At 36.1% G+C, this 25,925-nt stretch overlaps 1 protein-coding gene across 2 annotated transcripts in view; it reads left to right on the forward strand.

Moving 5' to 3' along the window:
• The window catches only part of GXYLT1 (glucoside xylosyltransferase 1), a 25,966-nt gene extending 10,276 nt beyond the window's left edge, over nucleotides 1-15,690 (forward strand). Inside the window, exons 2-8 of one of the 2 annotated variants that reach the window (XM_009327616.1) lie at nucleotides 398-572; nucleotides 1,557-1,682; nucleotides 2,550-2,801; nucleotides 10,739-10,862; nucleotides 11,162-11,334; nucleotides 12,862-13,038; nucleotides 15,679-15,690. In XM_009327616.1, the coding sequence (XP_009325891.1) occupies nucleotides 398-572; nucleotides 1,557-1,682; nucleotides 2,550-2,801; nucleotides 10,739-10,862; nucleotides 11,162-11,334; nucleotides 12,862-13,023 (1,012 nt within the window). In that variant the 3' untranslated portion in view covers nucleotides 13,024-13,038; nucleotides 15,679-15,690. Of the gene's footprint in view, nucleotides 1-397; nucleotides 573-1,556; nucleotides 1,683-2,549; nucleotides 2,802-10,738; nucleotides 10,863-11,161; nucleotides 11,335-12,861; nucleotides 14,749-15,678 lie in introns of those variants that run through there. The other variant, XM_009327617.1, reaches the window with a different exon arrangement.
• Nucleotides 15,691-25,925: the final 10,235 nt, after the last annotated feature.

Below are 25,925 nucleotides of genomic sequence, written 5' to 3' on the forward strand. Positions count from 1 at the left end.
TAGACTTAACGTGCTGTCAGCCTTTTGCGTTTCGATGTAACTTCATGTGATCTTTCTTTTAATATAGCTATTTTGATGGAATTCCTTGCTAGTAATGGATAGTAAGATTACTAAGAAAATAAATGTTTGTTTGTTTAGTTTCTGTATAGCTCTTCCATGCCTTGCTTTTCCCTCATAGGCTGGGATGGTGGGAGTGAATATGAGAATAGTTCAGGTTAAATGTAAATCTACATATGAGGTGTAATGCTGTAGTTTGTATGTTCTGTTTGAGTTATCCTTTGCTGGTTTAAATATGATGAAGGATATTTTGTTAAATTACATGCTGCAGTAAATAGTAGAGCTTTTCTTTAAGCCTGTGCTAGAAATAATGTCAAATGAAAAAATATTTTTGTATTAGATATGATTATATGGAAACACATCCTTCTGAGAAAATGCATCTAGCAGTGGTTGCCTGTGGTGAGAGACTGGAGGAGACTGTTACTATGTTGAGATCAGCCATTATTTTCAGCATCAAACCCCTCCAGTTTCATATTTTTGCTGAGGACCAATTGCATGAGAGTTTCAAAGACATAGTAAGTACCCAAATAATTTATTTAATCAATTTGTAGTACAAATAGAGTAATATATAGCAATTTCTCTGCTTCTTGGGTAGTAGTTGTTGGATATAGTGGCAGAAATGCAGGGGTCTAAAAATAAGGTAATATGCAAGTCTTTCATAATGTTGGATGTGGATTTTTGAATTTTTTTCCTGCGAAAAAATGCCAGTTGCTGGTATCAAAGCTTTTCATAGAGACAGACCAAAACTTCCTGATTTGTCACCTTGAATCTGTTAAATACAAACCTGATGTTCTGAACACAAACCAGTTATCTTGTGTGAGCTTATTTAAAGTTGGTTTTACAAGAGAAAAGTTGGTTCTACTTTTTTGTCCCTGTGCTTACAGCATGAGTCAGCCTTACATTGTCTAAACAAAGTGAAACATCAGTCTTTGAAAATGGTAGATATGGTTATGTCTAATTTTAGTAAATTCCAGTTAATGCATACAACATTATGACTGGAGTAGTGGTGTTAGAAGCTGACTAGTATATAGCTGTGGAGGGGTTTACTATTTTTGTGCTTAAAATGTCATACTAACTATGACATTAGTATGTTATGCATACTAATATATATACACTAATATCATGTGAACAGTAATTGTGGCAAAAACTGGGTAAGGTTATTGTAAATTGAGAAAGACTTCATTGGTATTTCTACTGTGGAAACTAGTTAAGTGGGGAAAAAGTTTTATATTTACTTTCTGTAAATACTAATTTATTTTACTTGCTCTTACTTTTGTATATGATCTGATACGATGTGTTTTCTTCATAGTGGCCTGCAGGTGCCACTTTTTGTTCAAGCATTTTGAATAGTTGACAGATTCTTGTAGTTCAGGAAGCATTTCTGTTATGGAAGAGAGGTGTTGCAGTTGTGTTCAATTATCAGTTTGAATGGGGGATTGATTTCTTTTTGTAATAGAACTGAACTGAAGTAATTTTTGTGATCTCTTCTTTTCACATAGCTTGATGACTTCCCCTACGAAGGAAAAGTTAATTACACATTATATCCAATAACATTTCCAACTGAGAGTGCAGCAGAATGGAAGAAATTGTTTAAACCATGTGCTTCACAAAGGCTATTCTTGCCAGTAAGTTATTCTGTAATAGGACAATACAGAAGCCTGTTTATGAAGCATCAAGCTGTCCTTGTTAATTTAATTTCTGCTTAGTTTTAAATTAAGAACTACTGCTACTTCTAAAAGTTACTTTTATGACATCCTAAAAAAACCCTCTGAAAACCCTTCTTCTGTGGCACTAATACACCATGGAATAAAAGTCTCTTTCTCGCTTGCTGCATGATGGCACAGTATCCTCAGTGAGGGGTACAGGTCGTGTCATCCTCTCAGAGGTAAGAAGGATTTATCGCACCTCATCTCCTCACTTAGCTGGAAAGTTTCCTGCATGCATGGGTCTGAGAAGTGTTAGAGAAAATGAAACAAGAAATGGGCTATTGTTGCCAGAGCGTTTTGTGCAGCCTTTTCTTTGCTCATCTAAGACGCTTCAGAAACCATACTTCAGGCTAGGTGAATCATAGCAGTGGCAGCTATTTCCCAAATACTGTCTCTTCCAGGGCTCCCTCACTCCTCCTCTCCCTTGTTTGATTAGATGCATAGGAAAGCAAGGGAACAGGAGGAAGATAGGAGCTCCTGTTATGGTAATGTTTCACCTGGCCTGCAACCTACTCCTGAGGAGCCCCAGGATATAAAATGTAGACTGAGTGCCTTTGCGTTACTATTCTATGTAAAACCTCTGTTTCACTCTACAAAAAGTCTCCAAAATGAGAGAAGAGGGAATGATGGCAAATTTATTGACTGCAAACTGTCGGTCTAAAGTGAATTTATTTGCATATGACAAAAATTTCTTAAACTTTATTGTGTAATGGCAGCAACTTCTGTTTTATGAAGAGAAGCTCAATAAAACTTAAAAGTTTGGTTTTAAATTTCTTTCCCTCACAGTTAATCCTCAAAAACGTGGATTCACTATTGTATGTTGATACTGACATCCTGTTTTTGAGACCTGTTGATGACATTTGGTCTTTTCTGGGAAAGTTCAACTCCACACAAATTGCTGCAATGGCACCGGAACATGAAGAGCCTCGTATTGGGTGGTATAATCGCTTTGCTAGACATCCCTATTATGGAGTAACTGGGATAAATTCTGGAGTCATGTTAATGAATATGACACGTATCAGAAGAAAGTATTTCAAGGTATGTGTGTTGCCTTTGTTGCATTTTCTGTGGTTTTACATCTTTTAATTCTAATCCTGTTTCAAATTCATGTGGGACAGTATTTTTCAAAATATTTTTTTTGTAATTGGAATAATACTCTAAAAATATGCTGTGTTTAAAATGGTATCTAACTTGTGTTTTTTAAATGTCATTCACTGTAAGACTTGGAATTCCTGAATTTCAGGTGTGCTTGATTGTTTTAATTTTTCTTAGTCCTGAGAGATCCTGTGACTTGATACAGTCTGCTGTAAATTACATTTGTCAGTAGATATTCTGGTATTTTTTCTTCACTGTAGAGATCCCAGAAAACAGTTAATGTATACTGCAAACTAACTTTAAAAATGTGTGTAGTAGTATGACCAGGAGGTGGTGCTAAAACATTTAGTAAGTTATTGTAACTGTACAGTTTCCAAATTTTGATCTTTTACATTGTAACCAGGTGATTATCACCTTAAGTATCTTTTGATTTACTTTGAAGTTGTAGTTTTTGTAGAGAATTAAGTTAATCATGAAAGTACTTACTAAAGCAGTGTGTGCAGCAGCAGAAATGGTCATTGCTTCACAGATGGGAAGTTTTTTCTGACATACTTGAAACACAAGTACAAAAGCAGTGCTGTGTGATTATGCTAAGGGAAAAAGTACTTCTCTGTTTAAGAGAAGTTTGATTATGGAAAAATAATCATGCTGTCAAAAACTATTGGAAGGTGCACCCATAAGAGGGGTAACATAAACTTGCAGTAGACATTACTTCTTCTCCCCCGTTTCCAATTTAAGAAAGTCTTAGCTTTCATCTTAACATTCTTGCTATGTATTTTTGTTATGGAAATACAGACAAATTAAGAAAAATGGAGAATGGATTATCTCAGTTGTAGTTAAAGTAGAAAGTTATGGTAGCTGTAGTATATAGCTGTAGTTTCCCTAAGAAGAAGACTTCTCTGTATATATCATCAGTGGAATCTTGCATTGTCTACTTTGTTATTTGTTTGTTTTCCTGATCTGGAGAAATGAAAATATTGAAAAGTATAACAAGAAAAATATGGGGCTGAAAACTGCGTGTATCTTAACCTCTGACAATGCATTTCTGTGTACTGAATTATTTTTAGTGTGGTAAACTCTGAGGTAAGGTTGGTCTTTTATTCATACTGTGCCAGAATTTTGGTTGGGCTTTTCAGTACAACCTAGGTTATCAATTTATTGGAAACTTTATGCATTTTTACTAAAATAGGAGTTAAAATTTTCAAAAGTATACAGATTATGTAGGATAGTAAAATTGTCTTTCAAATTAACTGCAGTTTTCTAGAGGACAATACAAAGTCCTTTCTCATTAACACCTGAAACAGGTAGTTTCTTAATTCAAGGCTATATATACAGATTTAAGTAGGTGAATGATTATTCATGAATATTTGGAAATTCAAAATGGAATACTGCTGCTTTCCCTTGGTACTAGAGGGCTGGAGTATTTTCCAGGTCCTGAAAATACCTGCTACATATTCCTGTTGTTGCCATGTTGTATATTTATTAGGCAATGAAACATGTCAGATTGCTAAACCAAAACCAGCCTTGGAGGAAGTGATTTTTTTTTTTTTATAATTGCTCTTTATTATGGGGGTGAATATCTGTAATTTATAAAACCTCAGCTGTAAGGCAAGGCACACATCCATATGCTTTTCTTATGATCCTGCTGGCAAACTTCATTACACCTAACATGATGTACAGTTTCTGGCTAGGTGGGCCACTGAACTTCTTTCTGTAGTGAGGAAGATTGTGTGTCATAACTGGTATGGGGAATCAGAACAAAAAAAGTCTTGAGTTGTCCTGAAAACATTCATCTTAATGTTCTTTCTCAAATTGTTCAGTACATACTGTACTAAGCAAGTCTGCTTGATGAGTTGCAGGCTTAGCATTTGTACAGTTAAAGGAAAGGAACTGAGATTACAGTGAGCTACCCAGTGCTGTGCAAGTATACTAAATATTCAGAATTATGAAAGGGCACTTGAGAAAGGGAGGCAGAAACAGAGCAAAGCTTCCTGATAGCAAAGCACATGATTCAAAGCCCTTTTTGATGGCTTTAGTTAACAAAAATTAAAAAAAGCAATTAACCCATTCCCCTGCTCTACTTCAGTTGTTTTAAATGTTAGAAATACAGCATTTTCTGCCCTTAATCATTAGTCATCACCTTTGGCATCCTTCTTTATTGTCACTTCAAACTTAGACTTCTCCTTCCATGTCTGATGCATATGTACTTCTGGCCCTTGCTTTCGCCTGTCTTCTGAACTTCATACTTGTCCAGGAATGCTTGTGTGCGCACTGTGGCTATTCCTCAAACATTTGAGACTAGTGATGCACATGAAATATTCTTTCACTCTTGCTTGATAGTAAGACATAAAAAAGAAATAAAAAAGGTGGTATGTTCTGTATACCTGGGTTTTTGGGGGGTGGTTTGGTTTTTTGGTGGTTTTGGTTTTTTTTAATGTGTGTAGCTTTTAACATGGTTGCTGAGAATTTATTTCTTGCATGAATTTCACCTTTTTCCTTCCATTCCTACACCTTCTTTCCCCCTGCTTTCATCATCCTGTACATCTTTCCTGGAGTCTTAGTCTGATTATCTTGAGCAAGAAGCACAGATATAATGTTTGGATGCATGGTGTTTTGACACACATGGATTTTCTGGTTCAGCTGAATCATTTTGAAATGCCCTCTTTGGATACCCTTCTTGATTTAAAACCTTGCCGCAGTACCTTTCAGGCCCTTGTATAACAAATGCTGAGCATCTCATTGAGCATCCGGGTGGTTTGCCTCTGTCTTTCTATGTTTCTGGCAAGTGTAATGTTTGTTATTTGTTCAGGCTTTGAATTTGTAGAGATAGATACTTTCTCCAGTGTGACTGGCTTGCTAAGACTCTGCGTTAGACCTTATTGCCAGTGACCAACATACTCATCAGTGGAGACTTTTTGGTATTGGAAGGCTCAGAATTGTTTCTGACAGGAGACTACCTCATGATTTCTAACCCTTGCTGCTGACTTAGTCCTTCTACCTATTGGACACACTGGAGAAGTGTCATATAGTATCAGGCTTGTGGTGGCATGTCAGCCCAGTCAGAACAATTTGAGGATGTCTAATCAGAGAGCTACTAGGTTACCTGAAACTTCGGAATGATAGTGCTTGATTGTTCTTCTCTCATCATAGCTAGATAGTGCAGCCTGGGTAATGACTAAGCAGGAAATTAGTTTCTCTTATATAATACTGATTTTTGAGATCTTGGCTTAGAGAACACTCAGCAGGGGAACCATTTAGTTTATACTCCCCTAGTACCTAGAGTGTGGTCCCACAAGCTTGCGGAGCATCACAGGGCCCTAAGATGCACAAGCTTTGTTACAGAAACTCTGCTGTTCGTGGAGACTTGCAGAGACTTTGTTTTCATCTCCAGGTTCCTTGAATGTCTTAAAAGGATGATTCATCAGTATGAAAAATTGCAAGCCTCACAGCAAAACTTTGAAAAGGGTTTAGTGTAGTTGAGACCATACACAGTAGGCTTGAGAGAGTATGGCTTCCCTTGTTACTGATGGCAAAGGAGCTAATAGTCTCCAGCCTTTAGAAGAGAGGTAAACCAAATTCAGGGGTAGAGACTATCCTAATACCCCTTGCCAGCAACACTGCAGATGCTTTTGGACCTTACAGGTGCTGTCCCATGTCATGTCCCATTAACTATTCCAGTCAAATACAGTAGAACTAGAAAATGCTTCATTGTCTTATAGAAAGGTCCGAATTTGCTTATGTTCATTCAGGAGACTCAACAAATTCATCAAGGAGTATATAAGTTCTGGGAATTTTTGTATCTTTAGAAAGCTGCCTGTAGACCTTTTTGTATGACTATCTAGTGGCTAGAGCACTTGTCTAAACAGCGGAAGTTTCGGATCAGGATATTCCTCTGGTAAGATGGATTTAAAACTGTGGGTTCTTTGTATGTTGTAGTTTCTTAAGCCCAAAATTACAGGCTGAGCTGCTTGAGGCCTTTAAGCATCTTTGTTCTATTTTCACATTGATTTGTAAGAGTCAGGAGGAACCAGAGGATGAATAAATGAAAAAGGAGAACCGGAGACTTTAGCCAATGTTTATAGTGCTCACCTGGGTAGCAGAGAACCTGTAGTTCCATGTATTGCTCCAGGATTAAGTCGTCTTTTATCCAAGCCTCAATCTTCTCAGGACTGTAAGGTCTATTCATTTCAGACAAGCATCCTAGCTACTTGGCTATCTATGGTGCCTAGTGGAAGTTGTCACTCCTGGTCCTAACTTTGTTATTTGTCTTGTGTGTTTTGAGACTCTGTGTATATATACAGTACAAATACATGCACTGTATATATACATATATATGCACACGTGTATACATATATATAGATACCTATGCATGCACATATATGTTATTGAATATAGTGAGGTCATTAAACAGTGCATAACTGGACATAAGACTAGAATTGGTAATGAAGCTTCTGATGGATAGTGCCTGCCTGTTGTCTTTGCTAAGCAGCAATTAGAAAACATGCAAGAGTATTTAGGAGGTGAAAGAAGTAATAGTAGGTGACTTTTTTAATATTCGTATACATATAGATGCTTTTAAACTCTAAGAGATGCGGCAAATACCACAGATATGGTGTTTTAACAAAAAGTCCTAGACCAGTGAGGCTTTGTGAATAGAGAACAATGACTTTTGTCAAATTTATTAAGACACTTAGTTGTTGTGATGCCTGAGACGTGGGCAGTCATGGTAAGGAATGAGCTCTTAAAAAATCAAACAAGCCCCAAACAAAATAACTCCAGATAGCGTGTGCAAAGGAGTGGATCATGGGTATGCTTTAGACAAAAAAAGATCAAAGTTCAGAGAGTTTCTATGACCTAAGCCATTATACACTTTTTTTAACCGTTCAGTATTGCTTAAGGCTATAATTCAAAGAAATATGGTGAGCCTGTGCAAAAGCTAATTGCTTCTAAAAGGAAGGTTCCCATCTCTTACCAGCTGCTTTTCCTTGCTTTTCTTACTTACTTTGTCCTAGCCTCTGGTATTTGTTGGTCCCTTCTATGATTCAATTAAATTTGGTGGCAGTAGAAAAAAGAAATCCTTCTGGATTAGTGAAGTAAATCAGCTCACAAAAACATCTAGTAAATGTTAGGACTACACTGTTAATGCAAGAACAGGATAGAGTCATGGAACAAGAAAGGAGAGGGCTTGCTCTCATTTGGCATTAAGGAAATTTAAATTGGCCAACTGTTTGTGGGACACAGCTGCAGTTTCTTTAGATATTGCTGTATGATTTGAGTATTTTTTCCTCAACTTTATATTTTCCTGCTAGGATTGGGAGAGGTATCACTAGGTTGCTACAGGCTAAATGTGACAGCTTTTGTAAGTCTGACTTCAGCCTTGGCCAGGCAGAAGTCTTCTGGGACAGAAATCAGTAATGACCAAACTAATTAAAGCACAGCATCGAAATGAAAAAAAAAAAAAATTTAGGAGAATATCTTAATGTCCTTATGTATATTTTGTTCTTACACATTTTCTTCCACTCAAAAAAAAATATGGAATTTTGAGGGTTCATAAGAGCATGTCTGTATCAGCTTGATGGCATCACAGAAATGCCCACTACCATTGTGGGTTTTTTTCCTTAAAACTCTTTAACCTTCTTTGCAACTTGTTGAATATTGGAGAGGAGGTTTATATTCGGGAAATCCTGAAGTTATCATAGAGTTATTTTTCTCGTATTTACTTGAGTAACTTTTGAAAAGCAATTCTATCATCAATTTTAATTGAACTTGAGCATTCTACTTCTCATGCTGTTTGACCTCACTACAAGTTACAGTAGAATTTTAAAGGAGGTTGTATAGCTATTCAAATAGTTTCTCTTGCTCTGATTCCTATACTAGCTTCGTTATACATCAGTGTTAATAAATTAATATATAATTTTTCTATTTATGCAAAGGTTATTGAAATACTACAATTTCCAATTCTTAAATTTGATAGCACTATTTGTCAAGTAGTATTGCTCCTAGACATCTGGCAATGTGATGTATGCTGTTACCTGCTTTGCATATCCTTGGGATATACTCTGGATTTCACTGCTATTAAAACTATACAGTTAAATGAAAATTATATGAAATAATGACTTTAGCAATTTAAAGTAATATTTCTATGGATTGCTCTAAAACTTTATTTACTATTGTATTTTCTCTTATGATTATCCTGGTATCAGTAAACTAATTTAATTCTGTTTTTAATTCTTGGCACTGAGTCTAAATTTAAACCTTAGGTCAATATTCTATGGATGGCAAAGTTCAGGTGAGGGAGTGATCTTTACATACTGTGATTCAGTCTGATTGATTTGCTTTTTGGAAGGTTCTAGCTTGGTGTTAAGTCTGTGTTTTCTTTTGTTTAATCACATTGCACTGAGCCTAATGATAATCCTTGCTAGAGAAGAATTCTCTTGTGCATTTCTTATGCCTGCTCTCATCGAATACTTGCAAGCAATTGTAGTCATAAATTTTTTAGGACAGAAGGGACTGTAATATTCCATTTGGCTTCTTACATAATATAAGCTATAGATCTTTTTTTTATTAATTCTTGTCTGAAATCTGATAGTATTTCCTTTTTTAGTCTTCAATTCTAAAAGCTCTCCATATTTGGTAGCTGAAATGATTTGAGGAAAGACTAAAAACTGAACTACTAATTTTTGCACTTTCTGGTTTGTCAATGGAAAGCTCGGAGAAGAAAGTCTTTGATACTATAATTCTAAAACTGAATATTTTGCTCCTGGTAATCTTTTCTGTTTCTTAACATGGTGTTTCTGTATACAGATCCCAAACCATACTGGAGTTCTAATTTAATGTGGTTTTTTGGCAACTTGGTTAAAAAGAATCAAGGGTACAATCCTGTACTTGTTTGGGAATTTTCTCTCTTTGGGACTTACTGTTATTCCATCCTCGCTCTCCCAACTGAATAGAAGGTACAGAGTGAGCAGCCTTGTTCCTTTTCTGTTCTAGTTGAGCTTAAACGTGGTGGAAGGAAAAGAAATTAGAACACGTAACCTGTTACACTGCAGACAGTAACCCCTTTGGTAATGTGGAGTTCAGCGTAGGCCAACTTACTCCAAGTAGCACCTCCTCAGCTAAACCCTTAGAAGAACTCCTCCTCCTTTTCCTTTGAAGTGATTTTGCTAAATCAAGAATTTGGGAATTAAGTAACAGCTGTTGGTTTAGAGTCTTACTGCCTTTTGCTAGTGAAAAGTTGTGCCTTTGCTGTGGAAGTTCAAGTGCAGTAACTAAAAGAATTAGTTCAACTCAATGAAAAATCTGTTGAAAACCTTTGAAGGATTTCCATATTTTTGTACACTACTTTGTAGCCAATATTTTTTAGCTGTATGTGTTTGAACTATTTAATAATTAATTTTACATTGATCTGTTTTGAATTTTTGAAGTTAACTTTAAAACCTGTGTATATTATCACTCTGTGATAAAGACAGAGAAATTGCATGAAGTATGGATATTTAAATAGTGCCCATCTACTTGCACGCATCACTTAAATGCAGCTTTTGTGTTAGATCCATATACTGCTGTATAAAAAACCCTTGGTATTTAGAATTCTTGGTTTAAGATGTTTGAGGGAAATCTTGAAGACAAAAATTTAATGTGGCAGTTAAATAGGAGACGCATATAATTTTCCTTGTAAGATAATAATTGAGAAATAAAGCATATTGGAAACATCCGTAACTATTTTCCTTAGATGTGCTCATTTGTTTAAAAGGAAGAAATCATCTATACATTTGAGATTTGTAACTTTGAGAAGCAAATTACTGCGATTCTCTAGGGCATTTCCTTCTTTATAGGTGTAACTGTCCTCAATCTGTGTTGTTTTGCTTTGGTTTGTTTAACAGAATGATATGACACCAGTCCGGTTACAGTGGGGAGAAATTCTTATGCCACTGCTGAAGAAGTACAAGTTGAACATAACATGGGGTGATCAGGATCTATTGAACATTATGTTTTTTCACAATCCAGGTAAATCCACATTGATTCTAAGTCTAACATGACAAAGTTGATCTTTTCTATGATGTTCAAAAATCCAGGAATATACTCTTTTAGCAGACTTTTCAGTGAAAGTATTCAAGGCACTTTTCACTTCCTTTGTTTTCTGAGTGTTTACTTTGAGAGGCAGCATTGGAGCTTGCTAGAGTGTAATTAGCTGTTTCAAAACAACTGTAAGAAATTTATGAAACAGCCTTAAGAAAAAAAAAAAGATTAATGTAGTTTTGAAACAATTTTGATACTTAATCCAGAGTTCTCATTTTTCTGCACAGAAAGTCTTTATGTCTTTCCTTGCCAATGGAATTACCGGCCTGACCACTGCATCTATGGAAGCAATTGTAAGGAAGCTGAAGAAGAAGGTATATTTATTCTTCATGGAAACAGAGGTGTTTACCATGATGATAAACAACCGACTTTTAGGGCTGTCTATGAAGCAATAAAAAATGTAAGTGTTTTCAGCATTGTACTTGTGCAAAGCTTTTTTTTTAATGTATTTTTATCTACAGTGCTGCATGTATTTTGTAGGTTTTGTTGATGCTTACCTTGATTGCAACAAAGTAATTTTTTTCTCTTTTAAGTGTTAAGTGTTTCACCAATTTTTCATTTACTGCTTGGATAGAATTCCAGTGTATTCCTTTTGTGATGAGCATCTTTTGAAACATGGTGTAGACTGTGTCTAGTTTAGGATTCTAAAACATTGCCTGTAGTTGTCAATGTCTATTTAAAAGCCTTTATTCTCATTCCTTTAATAAATACATCTAGTAAACTGTTTGTATGAGCATTTGGAGATCACCAGAAGCTTCATTTTTCTGGAGATTTTAGAATGCAGAAAAAAAACCCCTTCTTCCCAAAGCTTGTGTGTATTTACTGCAACATTTTAACATTTAATTGTAGCTAGATTTGGATTGTAGAAAATATTTTTTTATACTGTGTTTTGACCTTTTCTAGAGATTCAGTGTATTAATATGTTGCTGTTCCTTTAAATACTAAGCACAGTGACTTCTCTTCATTCTGCAAATAAGTCATCTAATAAACTATTTATCACTACATCAGTATACTCACTGAAGAGCTGTAAAATTTAGCACTGATGCACATTTTAATGTAGCAGGCTATTGTGTGTGTATAACCTTCAAAAATCAATAGTATATTTTAATGGTGCTTTATTACATGTCATATGGATATAAAAATGAAGAAAAGTACTTTTGGGGGTCTGAGAATACATTGCAGGGAAAGTGAATGCGTTTCCATAAAAATACGATTTCTTTGTTTCCTTTGAGCATTGTCAAAAACAGAAGAAAAAATTATTTCTTTTTATTTATGATCCCATTTGGTTTATGAATATGTCAGAGAAAGTATGTAAAACACTGTTGATTCAGTGGTAATAAGATGAACAAAATTACGTTACTTTGAAATGTTGTTTTAGCTTATCATTTGTTTATAAAAAATATTGCACTGTTGAATTAATGACTTCTTTATTTCATGTCCATGTTAAACATAGTATGTGCTTGACCATCATTCAGTTTAATGAAACTTCAGTAGTACCACTTTTCATACTGTTGTTTCATTATAATTTGCTAAGAATTGTATTCCTTAAAAGTTATATGTCATTCAAGAAAGTTACTGTTCAACAAACAAATAACCAGAAATCATTTTAGATCTGTACATTTTTAATTTAATAAGGTAATTTAAAATTTCCTCCTTGCCTCTCTGGATATGTTAATTTGCTTACTTTTTTCCTTTAAAAAAACCTCGCTTGTTAGGCTTATTGAAAGCATTAGAGAATATTTCTGTTATTTAGAGGTGGCTTTCAAATATTGCGTTCAGAAGCTCTCTGAGTTCTTGAAAACATTTAATAAATCTATAGAAAGCAAATGCAATGTCCAAAGGCGTTTTTATAAAATTCTTTAATAACTCTGAATAATGACGTTCTTCCATATTGACCTTAAATCTTCTTTTCTTAATCTCTTTACAGTATTCATTTGGAGATGATCTGGTTCATTCCCTGTTGCAGCCCCTAGAACTAGAATTACGGAAAACCATGCATACATACTGTGGAAGAGTATACAAAGTGTTCGTAAAGCAGCTAACAAAAAGCATAAGAGACTTGTATGCCAGAAGATCAAAGGGAAGGTGATTTTTATGCCAAGCTGTTAAGTGACTGAATTAACATACTGGTCAAAAGGTGCAAAAATTCTAATATGGCTTGAATCGGCTCTTAATGTGTCCAGATGAAAGTTTACTAGCATACTTAAAAATGAAGAAAATAGTCGTGTAATGAAGAACAGGAACTTTTTTCTGCAAAGGTGACTTTTTGCTCTTTTGAAGTTTAATCACTGCTAATGTTTATCTTGGATCCGATGAGTTGGGTGTTACTGGCTTCTATGGTCAGTAGTTTTAGTCTGCATAATTCAGTTATCTAATGATCAAATGAACAAGGAAGAAATGAAGATGGCTCTACTTGGGAGTGTACCTCATATTGTCTAAAATTCTGTTAAACTGTGAATGTAGCAATAACTGAGTCAGCAGCACTAACCTCACTTTAAAGATGTGAGCCTTTATGTAAACAAAGTTGTTTACAAGTGCAGAAAATACTCTGTTTTCAAAGAAATGTGATATAATCGTTGACAATCTGTATGTGCCTTTATATGTTCATCTCTTACATGTTGAAGTACTGTTTTGACAATCTTGTTTCGCTTATCTTAGATGTAAACTGCACACTATAAATACGATTTTCTGAGAAATGAATAACTAGTGTGTGATACTAGTTTTCTCTGGTAGATATGGAGGCGTTTTGATATACAGCATTTGTTTCAACATTGTTGAGCCATCATGGCCAAAAGATAGAGCAGAGTTGAGGGTTTTTTTAGCAAAAATTCAGTTTGAAGTTGTCTGTCTTACAATACTTTTTAAAAATTACATGGTTTTGCAGCTTTATAGGGCATTTCAGAAGTAGGAAAAAAAAAACAAACCAAAAACAGTGGAAAGCTGTTGCTGTTGTATTTCCTTACTAAGATATTACCTGATGATTATTATAGAGTATTTAGTGCCTAAAAGTGAAGAGCTGTAATAAGAGTTCTGATGCTTCATCAGACTGTATATTAGATGGGTTTCTTAGAGAATATATCCTGTTACCATATTTTTTTAATAACATGGCTTTAAAATAGTTTTGGGGCAGACTCTCAACTACATGAATGCATTACTGTCAGTAGGGTGATAGTGATTTACAACAGGTAAGGATTAGGCTTTCTTTAGTTATCTTTGTGGAAAAAAAAAGTTCTGTTTGTGTAATACATTTTTTCAGAAAAAAACATGAAGAAAAAGGCTGATTTCTAGTGTTACAGTAAAATATTATTTAAACTTGCATGGTATGAAACATATTTGTAAAGTATATTTGAACTTAGGCTGAACATCTCAGCCTAACTGAGATGAAGTCTTCATAAAGTGAGTTTTTGGATTCCAGAAAAGTTCCTGTGTGTTGAACATGGAGGATCCACTCACTGACTTGCACCTTCATCCCAGCCCCATTTTAGAAGCTTAATTTTTGTGGCTGTTTCTTTGTCAAAGGCAGGCTGGCTCTGACTCTCAGATCCATGTGAGCTGGATGAATGCTTTAGCAGTAAAAAAACACACTCCATTGTAAGCAGAGTTTATATTCTGCTCCTAATCTCCCTGCTGGCTCAGGGTGTAAATTTCTGGAATGGAAACTAGAAAGCAGTCTGCCTCGCATGTAGTTATGGTCTCTTTTCCTTGCATTGTAACCTTTTGAAGTCTGAAAATCTAGAAATCTGTGTGAAGGTGAATACTGTTATTGACTGATTTTACAATATGCAATGCATTATTTTTTTACATAAATACTGATTTTATATCAATCTGTCTTCAGCTTTTTTTTTACTTGTACTGTGTGTTTGTATTTAAAAATTCTTTCTTTTGGCCAGTTTTTTGTGTTTGTCTTTGCAGAAACTTTCAGTTTTGAATTGATTTTTAGTATGTTGTATGCATGTGAAGATACTGCTTAAAACCCAGTGAGCCATTTTAGAAAAAAAGTGGAATGTGAACATTAGCAGCAACTTTTCCACTTAAATTTCAGTTTTTGTGGGGGAGTAGAACAAAAAGGGTTAATATTGAAGCTTATCATAGGATAAAAATTCTTATTTTGTGCTTATTTCAAGAGATGTTTACTTAGCATATTACAAATAGCAGAATATACTGCCTTATGCCATAGTTTTTGTTTAAATTTTATTAATATAAACTTAAACTGCTCACCTCAACTATCCATTCCCATGAGTGTTAACTCATGAACACTTTAGAAAACGTAAAAACCAGCAGGTGCTTAGTAGCTGCCATTAAGTAACTCTCCAGAGTATTTGTCTGTTTCGAATAAATTTTTAGTTCTGTAATCCCTATGTCTAAAATTTAGAAAGACGACCTACCTTTAAAAACAAATCTGACTTACAAAGAGAACATTTGGAGACAGTAAGAAGACTGGTAAACCAAGTAGTGTGATAGAAACTAGTTACGCTCCAATCATTTCAATACCAGATTTGTAAGGTTATATGCACATAAGTGTAGAAACTTACATCTAGCCTGCAAATCTTTATTGCTGTCTAGTTTTAGAAACATTGCTTTTTCTGCAGACATAGTAAGTAACCAAAAAATAGGACCTGACAAATTACAGAACTTTAGAAATCCCATTTTTTACCAATTTATTTATTTATTATAAAACTGTTTAATGCTAATAGAACTGTAAAGTTTCACAGAAAACTGTAAATGTCAGGAAATGTACATTCAGGTTAAATTAAGATAAATCTGTCTTCATCATGCTTGATTTGTCTCTATATCACGGTACTGTTATTCTGCCTCTGTTTAAAGGGATCACAGTCTGATGGTAGAAGAGATCTGTTTGAAGATGTGTTACCTCATTTGGATGAAATTCTGTCTCTCTTTGTAGGTTGTATGAAAGGCCATCTGTCCCTAATGAGACCGAAACATCCTTATGTATGGTACTTGTATGTCTGCCTGTTAATAAGGCTGTGTAAGCCTTATGAAAATGTCTTTCCAGTTATTTGCAGTTTTGCCAAAATTTAGACTGAAGGTGACCTTAATGCCAGTTGAATTGGTTTTGGTAAGCTTTTGATTTAGATTTAGAAAGGTTAAGAAAAGATATTTAGAAGAAAAAAATATTTTATTTTTCCTTATTCTGATTTTAAACAAATTTTAAAGCAATATGGAGTTGCCTTTTGCTGGTTTTGACCTAAATTTGGTCAAGCTATAAACTTCTGGCAAAATGTTGTTTGGAAAACTGAACTGTCAGCATTTTTGTTAATTTGTACCGGGTTTCTGTCCATACTAGACATACTCCAACCACACAGGCTTTCCACGCTTCTGTCTGTGCCCTTTCCATAACAGGACGACTGAGAAGCCAGTCGTCTTTCTTTCCCTCCTCCCAAATTATACTTCCCATCAGGACAGCATGGAAAAGGAATAACTGCAATGTAGTGGTTGGAGGAGGGAAGGGTCTGGGTCTGCTTGGAATGCTTAGGAGCAGAACATGCAAGAGGCAAAGCTGCAGGTGTAATGAATTATCTATATGTGCATTACTGGGCTCTCTTATTTTGAGTGAAAATAGGAATGAAGCACCGCTGTTTACTTACTCCCATTTATGGATGTGATGGTATTTGTGGTGGATTAAATGGAGTGAAACTGAGGGGTAAAATCAGTCTTCTTTTTTAGCTTATATGTAGGAAAACAATAGACTTCTGGTTTCTCCTACCTGGTTTATGAAGGTGTCTCCAGACGCATGGACGTATCTAGAATTCCCATTTCTTAGAAGTATTAAGTTCTTTTTCATTGTCTAGTTTCTGTTTCAAATTAAAAGATTTCCAACTATCAAGCAGGTTTAACAATATCCGTTTGGTGACTATATAATTATTATTGTTTTTTTACGTGGTTAAGTGGAATACTCCTGTATAATTTAAATGAATGTGTAGGGTGTTTGTGTCTCCATTTTTTTTTTAATAAATTATCCATTTTGAATTGTTATTATTTTTACGTTCTCCGCTGTGGTATCTAATGTGATTACCATAATTATCATAGCTTCCCTGCCCGCTTCACTGTTTTGTGAATGGATGGCATTTGGAATAGCTCCAGTAACTTTGTGTATTAAAATAAATATCAGAGAACTATAATGCGAGGGTATGGCTTTTTCTTTATTAGCAGGGAGTGGATTCTTTTGTAGCATAGACGGTAGAAATACGAAGTAATGGGAAGGTACTTCTCATCACCATGGATCTTGGAACAGATCTTAGATTGTGTCTTATGTGGCTGTTGCTGTCAGTCTGAGCACTTCTTCTGTGCACAGAAACACTCAGAAGTGATGTCATAACTTGTATTTTTCAAAAGGAACCTTAACTATTTTTCTGTCATGTTTCTAATCTTTTTGGATATCTTCTGTTCCGTTTCTTTTTTGATACCTCAGTTCTGTCCACCTGAATTTATCTGTAGATGTTTGAGAAGAATACGTTAAATTCCTACAAAGCTTTGCACAAATAACAGCCAAGTTATTTCCTCAAGTTGCCGAAGTGGGCAAAGCATGAACCCAGCAAGTCAAATTTTAAAAAATTAAACACTAGTGTATATACTTTCGGTTCCCTTAGAAAAAAGAAAAATGTTTGATCCAAGTTTAGCTCTACAGAGAAACACTTAAAACTTGCTTTCTGTATTTAACTGCCAAATCTTAAATAATGCAGGATAATTTTCTATAGAAAGGCAGATTGCCTCACAGTTGCTTTGTAGTCCTAGTAGACTACTAGAAACTATTAGTCAGGTTTAAAACCAGAAGGTGTTTGCAGAGACAATAGTGAATTTTCCACTTCAGGAAGTGAGGAGAAAATCTCATTTTAAAGTAGTTCTCAAATCTCTCTCTTGTAACCACTTAGTGGATCTATATAAGAACAGCTTGTCCTCCAAGGTTGTCATAAAATTTAAGATTTGTGGTTCTCCAATGCATTTTTAAGCCTTTGTGGGCCTATTAAAATTTTAAGTTTCTTAGAGGAATATTAAGTAATCGGAAACTCTTGCATTGAAGAAGTTCAGTTGTGTCTCTTCAGTTTTGCTGTTGCTTTATGCGTAGTTGTGTTCAATTCTTTAGAGAGTCCTCATTTAAACTTATGAATGTGCATCTTCCTGTATATTTGCTAGCAAATTTCTGCAAGACTTCTTTCTTCTCTCCTCCCCCTTTTCCCTGCACTGTTTTTAAAAGATAATCACTCAGCTCTTCTTTCATTTGAATGCTTATAAAAATTACGGGAGATATTATTACAGGTCTCTTTGCAGAGACCTGTAATTAGAGGAGGACCTGTACTCCTACTGTGGTTGGATTACCCCCGTTAGATTGCTTTTTGAGGATGTTCGGGTAGGAGGAATTTTTGAGCATTTAGTAAAGTCGTTACGTTCCTTGAGTGATCGTCTGGTAGTTTCTTCCCTGAATCAATTAATGTTATCCTTGTCCTCTCTTATGATAGATGCTTGGCTGCTGTCTGCCTGCTTGATCTATATGATTCCAAGTTCCTTTAATCAAAGCAGTGACTGTCACTTCTTCTAGATCTGGATTTTAAATGCTCATCCCGTATCTGGGTGCCACCTTAGTTGCACAAACCAGGGATCTAGTCTGTTTCCACTTTTAGATGTCCATCTTCGATTTCATTTCCCTGTTTTAGTTTCCAACTGGACCCGTAGGGTTAAAATAGAGAGATAACAAGGAATGCAGAATTTTTTGCAACAGCCTAGAGAACTACAGATTTCTGAAAAATAAATAACAATTTTGAAATAGTATTCTATCCTTGAGTCCAATTTCTGATTTGGTAGATGAAAGGGTTAGCGTCCTTGGTTCAGTCAAATCATTTGACTTTTCCTGTGTCAGCCCCTTATGTGGAGGGACGGGCAGGTATCTCTTAAGACTGGTTCCTTTTTTACTGTGAACTCCAAGGAAAGGAACCGTAAGTCATCACTGTGATACCAGTCATAACTGCCCACTTGCTGCTATTAGTGAAACTGTTTCTAGTGGTTTTCTAATGGTCATGTTGAAAGGGGAGGGGGAAAGATGCGGTTATTCGGATCTCTCTGTTATTTCCTGCCCTGCTATCTTTAGAATTCCACATAATGCTTAAACAAAAACAACAAAAAGCCACCAAACCCCAACTTTCTGCATCTGGGTCAAAGCCAGAGGAGAATAAACTTGATGGCTTCTCCTGGCACTTTAACACCTTCATTTAGGAACATGCCTTCACTGGTCACGGGCCTTACTCACAGGTTAAAAGTCAAGACGGTTTCCTTGCACTGTTCATCAAAACAGGTCTGCAAGAGCAGGACTCGTCAGGTTTGATATAGTTTATTGATGTTTTAAGAGTGCCAAACTTGTAAGATACAGGCATACTATGTTCCCAGAGTAAGTCCATTAGAAGCCTGTAAGAATATATTAAATCTTAAGTCCACAGTCTTTTAAGACTTGTGCCTGCTTTTCAAGGTACCTGTTGAACTAATATTCTCACTCAAATTCCCCTTTCTTTCCTCTGTGCTATTTTCCACAGATAGTTTATTGATTTGTTTGTCTTTTTAGAGCAAAGCAAAAATCTGGGAGTTTGCTTTAATAAATGTCCCCTTGAAGCCAAACAGAATTTTGCTAGGGAAGGAAAGAGACTGTGAAGTTTGTTTGCTAGTGATCGTTTCTGCACTTCAGGCTTCTATAAGGTCATGGAGTGCAAAGGTGGAACTTGCCTGTGGCTTCCTCACCGCCTGGAGAAGTGCTGCTAGATTGCACTGTCTTTAATTTCCTCACTTATTTCTAGCATTGAACACTGATTGCTAAAAAAGCTTTTGTGTATTCGTAAATGGCCTTTCTATTTTATCTAGTTTGTATTAAATTATTAAACCAACTGAGATGAACAATTCATTAGAATAGCCTAATGCATTTTCTACTACCTTCATATTCTGGGAGGTCACTTTCTCTCCTATTCTTCCTTTGGGTCATGTAATATCGTATCCTCATTCTCAGAATTATAATCTGGGTACAACAGGTTCATTTTTTTCTTTTATGTCTATGTCTTAAGAATCTTAATGTTCTGCCAGTCATTTGTGTACACATTTTACTAGAGCAATTTACATTAAATCAGTCCGTAATATTCATATGAATTGCTTTGAAATACAAAAGAAGATGTAGAAGTTATCCTAAACTGTGAATCTTTGTGGCTGAATTAATGAGTATTTAGGGCATGGGCTTTTTTTTTTTAGGCTTCCAAGAAAATGAAAGCAATATAATCAGTTTTAACTCCTGATTTAAGACTAGGAAATTAAATTTAATTAAAGCTGATGTTTTAGCCTTATAATGCTAACCTACTGTGTCTCACTGAGCAGCTGGTGCTTAAGAGACACTCCGCTTGCCTGCTGGATATCGTGAAACTTCAGAAGTATGACGTCATGCCATTTCTGACTAGCCACTGGTACTCCTATTTTCTAATTTTAAAATACTCTGCTATGTTTTATTGTTTTGTTTTTTAAGCCATGGTTAGCGTTATCCAAGGTGAATTGGGATTGCAGATCTAAACCCAAGAAATAAAAACCACTTTTGCTATCCAGGGTGTGTTATATACTAGATTTGTCTTTTGATTTGATACTTTTCACTAGTTTAGTGGGTAAACTAGATGTATTGGGGGTTTACTGCCTGTCATGGCAGCTCATCTTTCCTGCTTGCTGTTCCTGGCTTGGCTCCTTTCTCCACTGCCCCTCCGGTCTCCTTGCTGCCTGTCTTTTCAAGGAGTTGGTGTCATTCCGTCTGTTCTTCTCATGATGCTCTTTCTGGATGTTGGTGGCCATTATGCCCATTAGCCAATATTGCTTCTGCTAATAGGTATGTGCTTTCAGAACTGGGCTGTTTGCTGTAATAAGCTAACTGTACCATTTCAAGCCAGAAGGGTGTCCTGGAGCGGGCATGCTGCTTTCTCCACAGTGCTAATGGATGAGCACATGTCTGGGCACGTAAGCATGATCTTGACCCAAAGTAGTTCCTAAGCAGCGCTGTGTGTTTCTTGGCTGTAGCTCGGGGAATAAACTTAGTTTTCCTTTCAGCTTTGTGCAGACTATTACAAAATTTTAATCTTTATTTTTCTGTAGAGATAAAGGCTTTTTACTAGAGGCGTGCGTTCAGAAAGAAAGCTTGGCCGATGAAGCAGTTAAATTAAACAGAGGGGATCTGAGCCATTCTGCTTGCCTGAGGCAGACAGGCTCAGCAGGGCTTCAGAGAACAGCCTGAACAAAAGATAAGAGCCAGGGCACCTGGTGTGCAGTGAGGAGCTTGGTCTCTGCCCTGTTCCTGTAGGTGCTGGTCGACCTCTGCGGGAAAAGCAATCTTCAGTCAACTCTGCTTTCTGTGCACGTCCAAAGAGAGAAAATTGACTTACGACTTCAAAAAGCCCAAAGTTTTAGAGGGACTACAGAATGCAATAGAGAGTGCACAGTATGTAAAATTGTTCTGGCTGAAAAATTAACGGCTGCAAATAGCCCATTGGAATGCACAGGGCTTTGAGAAGTACCTTCTTCACTGGTCCATAAAAACAATTAATAAAACAGCAAAAATAAGTAATGGTAGGATATTACTTAAAAAATAGATCTATATCGTATTTTTGCAGTAATCCTGTTTGCCCAACTTGATCTTTCTTTGGCCAGAAGGATAGGGTGTAATTAATGAAAATTGATTTAGCTTGAAGAATAAAGTGTTAACAGTTTGTGATCGTAAGAAAAATGAAACATCTAGAGAATTTGCTCTATTCTTGGTGATTTAGACCTCAAGCAGTGTCTAAATTAATTAGAAGCTGCTTTGTTAAAGTACACTTGTCAAATAGTACATTGGGAAGAACTTTTGTACAAAAAATACTTTTGTATTTTTATCACTTTTAGAGTCTAAGGTTGAATTAATACCTTTTTGCAAAATACGTGTATTTTGAGGACACCGCATCCTGTAGCATAAATCTATAACTGTTAGATATAAAAAGCCAATTGCTTTGGAATGAGAATTGTTGTAGAACAGACACGTTATCCTCTTAGAGTGGTATCTTGTCTCTGAAAAGACGTAATTTGTAAGGACTACATTATATAGTATGTTGGGCCTACTACTACTCTTCCTTTTCATCTAAATTATAACTCTTTAAGGATGCAGGCATTTTTTCTTAGTATCAGCAAAGCAAGTGTCCATTACCCTAAACAACACTGAAAAGCAGAGCTCTGAGACAGTTCTGTTGTGATGCCCACTGGCATTTTTGCAAGCATTAGGAGACAAATGTAACTGTGTTCCTTAAACAGAACCATTTAGCAGTACTGTGCCTGACTGAAATCACTACCTCACTGCTTCAAAATACTATATAAGCACAAAGGAAACACAGTAATATACAGTCTATAATAAGAAGGATAAATACAGACCTTCTGACCTCCTCTAGAAAACCTCAAAAATCCTCCCCTAATCAGTTTTACTCCTAAAAGCAAAAGTTCCAGAAGCTCCTTGAAGTCCACGAGGGATTTTGCTATTGCTATTGATTTAATATGAAAGTGCTCAGATACTGTAGCAATGGATGGCAGCATAAAGCACTGATAAATCGATTGATAGAGTTTAGCCTTGGGGTGTGTGTTAGTTCATCTAGTCTCATCTGTCATATATCACAAGCCATTAAATTTCTCCCTGTTACCTCTGTACTGAACCCAGTAATTTGTTTGACTACAGCATAACTTGTGTCCAGCTAAATCATACCTTTCAGAGAAATGTCCAGTTCTGGTTTGAAGGCGTGAAGAGGGAAAATACTTCCCTTTGCCAGCTTGTTGCAATGGTTCACCGTTCTCACGGTGATGAGTGTGTGCCTCATGTCTCATTTGAATTTCTCTGACATTAGCTTCCAGCCATTGATTCTTTTTATGCCTCTCCACTAGGGTAAAGAGCTCCTTAATATCCTGCAGTTTCTCCTTGTGGAGGTACTTAGATGTTGTAATCAAATCACTTCTCAGTTTCCTTTTGGATAAGCCAAACAAATTGAGCGCTCTTTCACTAAAACATATGTGTCATTCAAGTTTTGTGGCTCCTTTTTTTCTACCTGCACCAATTTTCCAGAGTCCTCCTTAAAATATGGGCACCAGGACAGTATACAGGATTTCAGTATAGTTAAGGACTTAGTAATTTTAATACATAGGTAAAATTTTCCTAGTCCTTTCTGAATTTATACATTGAAGGCTCGTATTAGCTTACTTTCCATTCCTGGGGTAAGATCTACGTTCCTCGATGTGGTGGCATTTGTCTTTGTTAAAATGAGCTCAGCCTGGTGCCATTTCACCACAGTAATGCAGATTCATCTGCGCAACTGATGTTGTCATCACTGTTTATCTTGCCAGGTATTGTCATCTGCAAACTTCATCAGCCATGATTTTATATTTACTTCCAGATCACGGATGAAAGCTTTTAATAATGTTATGTCCTTTATAACATCACTGGAAACAGCTCTTTGATAACACTTTTCTATAAAAGCTTATTTGTGGAGAGTGGCCAGTTAATCTTGCAAGATCTTGACGTTTCTGGTTTTTCTCTGCATAGCATAATTTCAACTTCATGGAACAAAAAAATATATTCAGGAATAGATATCAGATTTGTTTGACAAGCTTTGTTTTCCTGGAAACCACATTGATTACTTCTGATTGTAGTATTTCCTTTTAATTCTCTTCCAGTTAATTGTGTTGCAACTTTCGTCATTAGTTTTATATGGGAATAGTCTTGTAGTAGTTTGACTACAAGTAACTTAGTATTTTGAATAATACTAAAATTATTTAGGTTATCTTCTGGAATTTTCTGAAAATGCTAAGTTTTATTGGAACTAGTAACAGCAGCATTCTTCAGGAAATTCTTTCATGGTTTCCTACTGTAAATTGTCTAGATCTGCTGATTTTGAAATATTTATACCTGGTCAATGTTTGTTTAACTTTCTTCTGGTTTGCTAATGGACAAGAAAGTATTTCAACATCCTCATGTGACACAAACCTATTTTATTTCTGAATGCAGAAGACAATTGAATGTTTTTGCATTATCAGCAACATTATCATTAGTAGTAAAACCAGTTTTATTTCTTTTGTTCTTAATTTATTCCAAAAATTACAGCATTGTATTCTTAGTTCTTCATTCTGTCAGCTGCAGGGATTCCATCCCCCCCCCCGAGGTAATGCATCTCAATTTTGCAATATGAACATTATGGTAATTCCTACATAATTTAGTGATTTCTAATTTTTGCCTTTTTGTTATTTTTATCTTGCTGAAACTTCACTTGGCACCATCTTCTTGTGTCACTCTGTAAGATGCTTGTCTGCCAGATGGAGTACTGGACAAAGCTGGAGTATCTGCAGTCACACTCGGTGTCTTTTCACCTCCAGGTTTGGCGAAACTTTCATGAACTATTCCAGAAGATAATGCCTTTGCTTCCAGTCTTTGACCTTGTGTGTTCAAGCAGAGAACATGAAGCAGACTAACCAACTCGGTATAGGAGACTTTCCCCAGGAGAATCAACAGATTTCAAGCCTCCTATAGTCAGTGGGCAGGAGGAAGGGAGATGTGAATAGGGGGCGTGGAAAGAAGCGTTGCCTGGTAAATGGTTCTTTCAAGTCAGCTCACATTGGCAAGTGCAGATGCCATAATATCATCTTAGAGCTAATGTCTTGGAGGTGTGTTGGAGTCTGACATCCTGTCAAAAAGAGGATATTCCCCAGTCCTTTATTCCCTTTGCGGTCATGCTACAAGGTTGAGAGAGGCTGTGCTATGGTATTGAATCAAACAAAAAAATGAATGCCCTCTACCCCTATCGTCTTCGTTTTGTGCAAAAAGTTGCCTGTACATGTGTAGGATGATTAATACAAAGACACAAGGAAGAACACTCCCTCCCCCAGCTTCTAATGGTTTAATATCCTGATTGAACATAGGCATGACAGAGAAAAAGTAACTTCTGAGACTTGAATGACTGATATTGGCAAATGCTGCACCCACTTTTCATGGATGTAAAACAGATGGTAAACTGAATAAGAAGAAATACGTCTTAGAGCCTAAGCAGCAGAGACCAAATGCAGGTTAGGAATAGTAACAAGCAAAGTAGCTCCCACAACTTCTAAAATTCACAGAATGGTTGAGGTTGGAAGGGACCTCTGGAGGTCATCTGGTCCAACCGCCCTGCTTAGGCAGGGCCACCTAGAGCTGGTTGCCCAGGACCGTGTCCAGATGGCTTTTGAATATCTCCAAGGATGGAGACTCCACAGCCTCCCTGGGCAACCTGTGCCAGTGCTCGGTCACCCTTGCAGTAAAAAACTTGTTTCCTGATGTTCAGATGGAACCTCTTGTGTTTCAGTTTGTGCCTGTTGTCTCTTGTTAAAATTGTTGGAAACCAAACTCTTCAGAGAGCATGCATGACGCCCATTCCCTTCAGACTGCAACAAGGAGAAGCCTTGTTGGCCAGACTAGGACCTGCTTCAGAACAGAGTTTGTGTCTTGCAGTTTATTTTCTCCTTAAAGTTAACAGTCTTAATTATGATAGCAAATTATTAGGAAATAAACAGATTATGAACTTTGGAAGAATGGAGATGTTCTTTCCATGCAAATGTTTCTGCTGGAGTGAAGGAAAAAAACTGAATAATGGTACAGAGTTATTTCCATCAGAGTGCCCTAGCTTTTGTCTGCAATGTCCTTGAATTGGCCTGTAGAAGATTACTTTTTACGAGGCAATCCTTTAAGTTATAACCTTGTATTGTTACAGGAATATGTAGTTATTCCTAATGGTCTATGTATAGTTACATTGGATAACCTGTTCTGAAGTAGCCTATGGTTTTTTTCTGTTCTTTCCATGTAAAATTTAGCTACCACTCAATTCTTTTTTCTCACTTCAGTAATATTGACACTTATAACTTCGTAATGCAAGAGAAGTTTTTTTGGCTGTTATTTCTACAATATGCCAGGTACTGCTTTTCAAATACTCT

This window comes from Pygoscelis adeliae, unplaced genomic scaffold, assembly GCF_000699105.1.
Source record: "Pygoscelis adeliae isolate BGI_AS28 unplaced genomic scaffold, ASM69910v1 Scaffold113, whole genome shotgun sequence".
Taxonomy (NCBI): Eukaryota; Metazoa; Chordata; class Aves; order Sphenisciformes; family Spheniscidae; genus Pygoscelis; species Pygoscelis adeliae.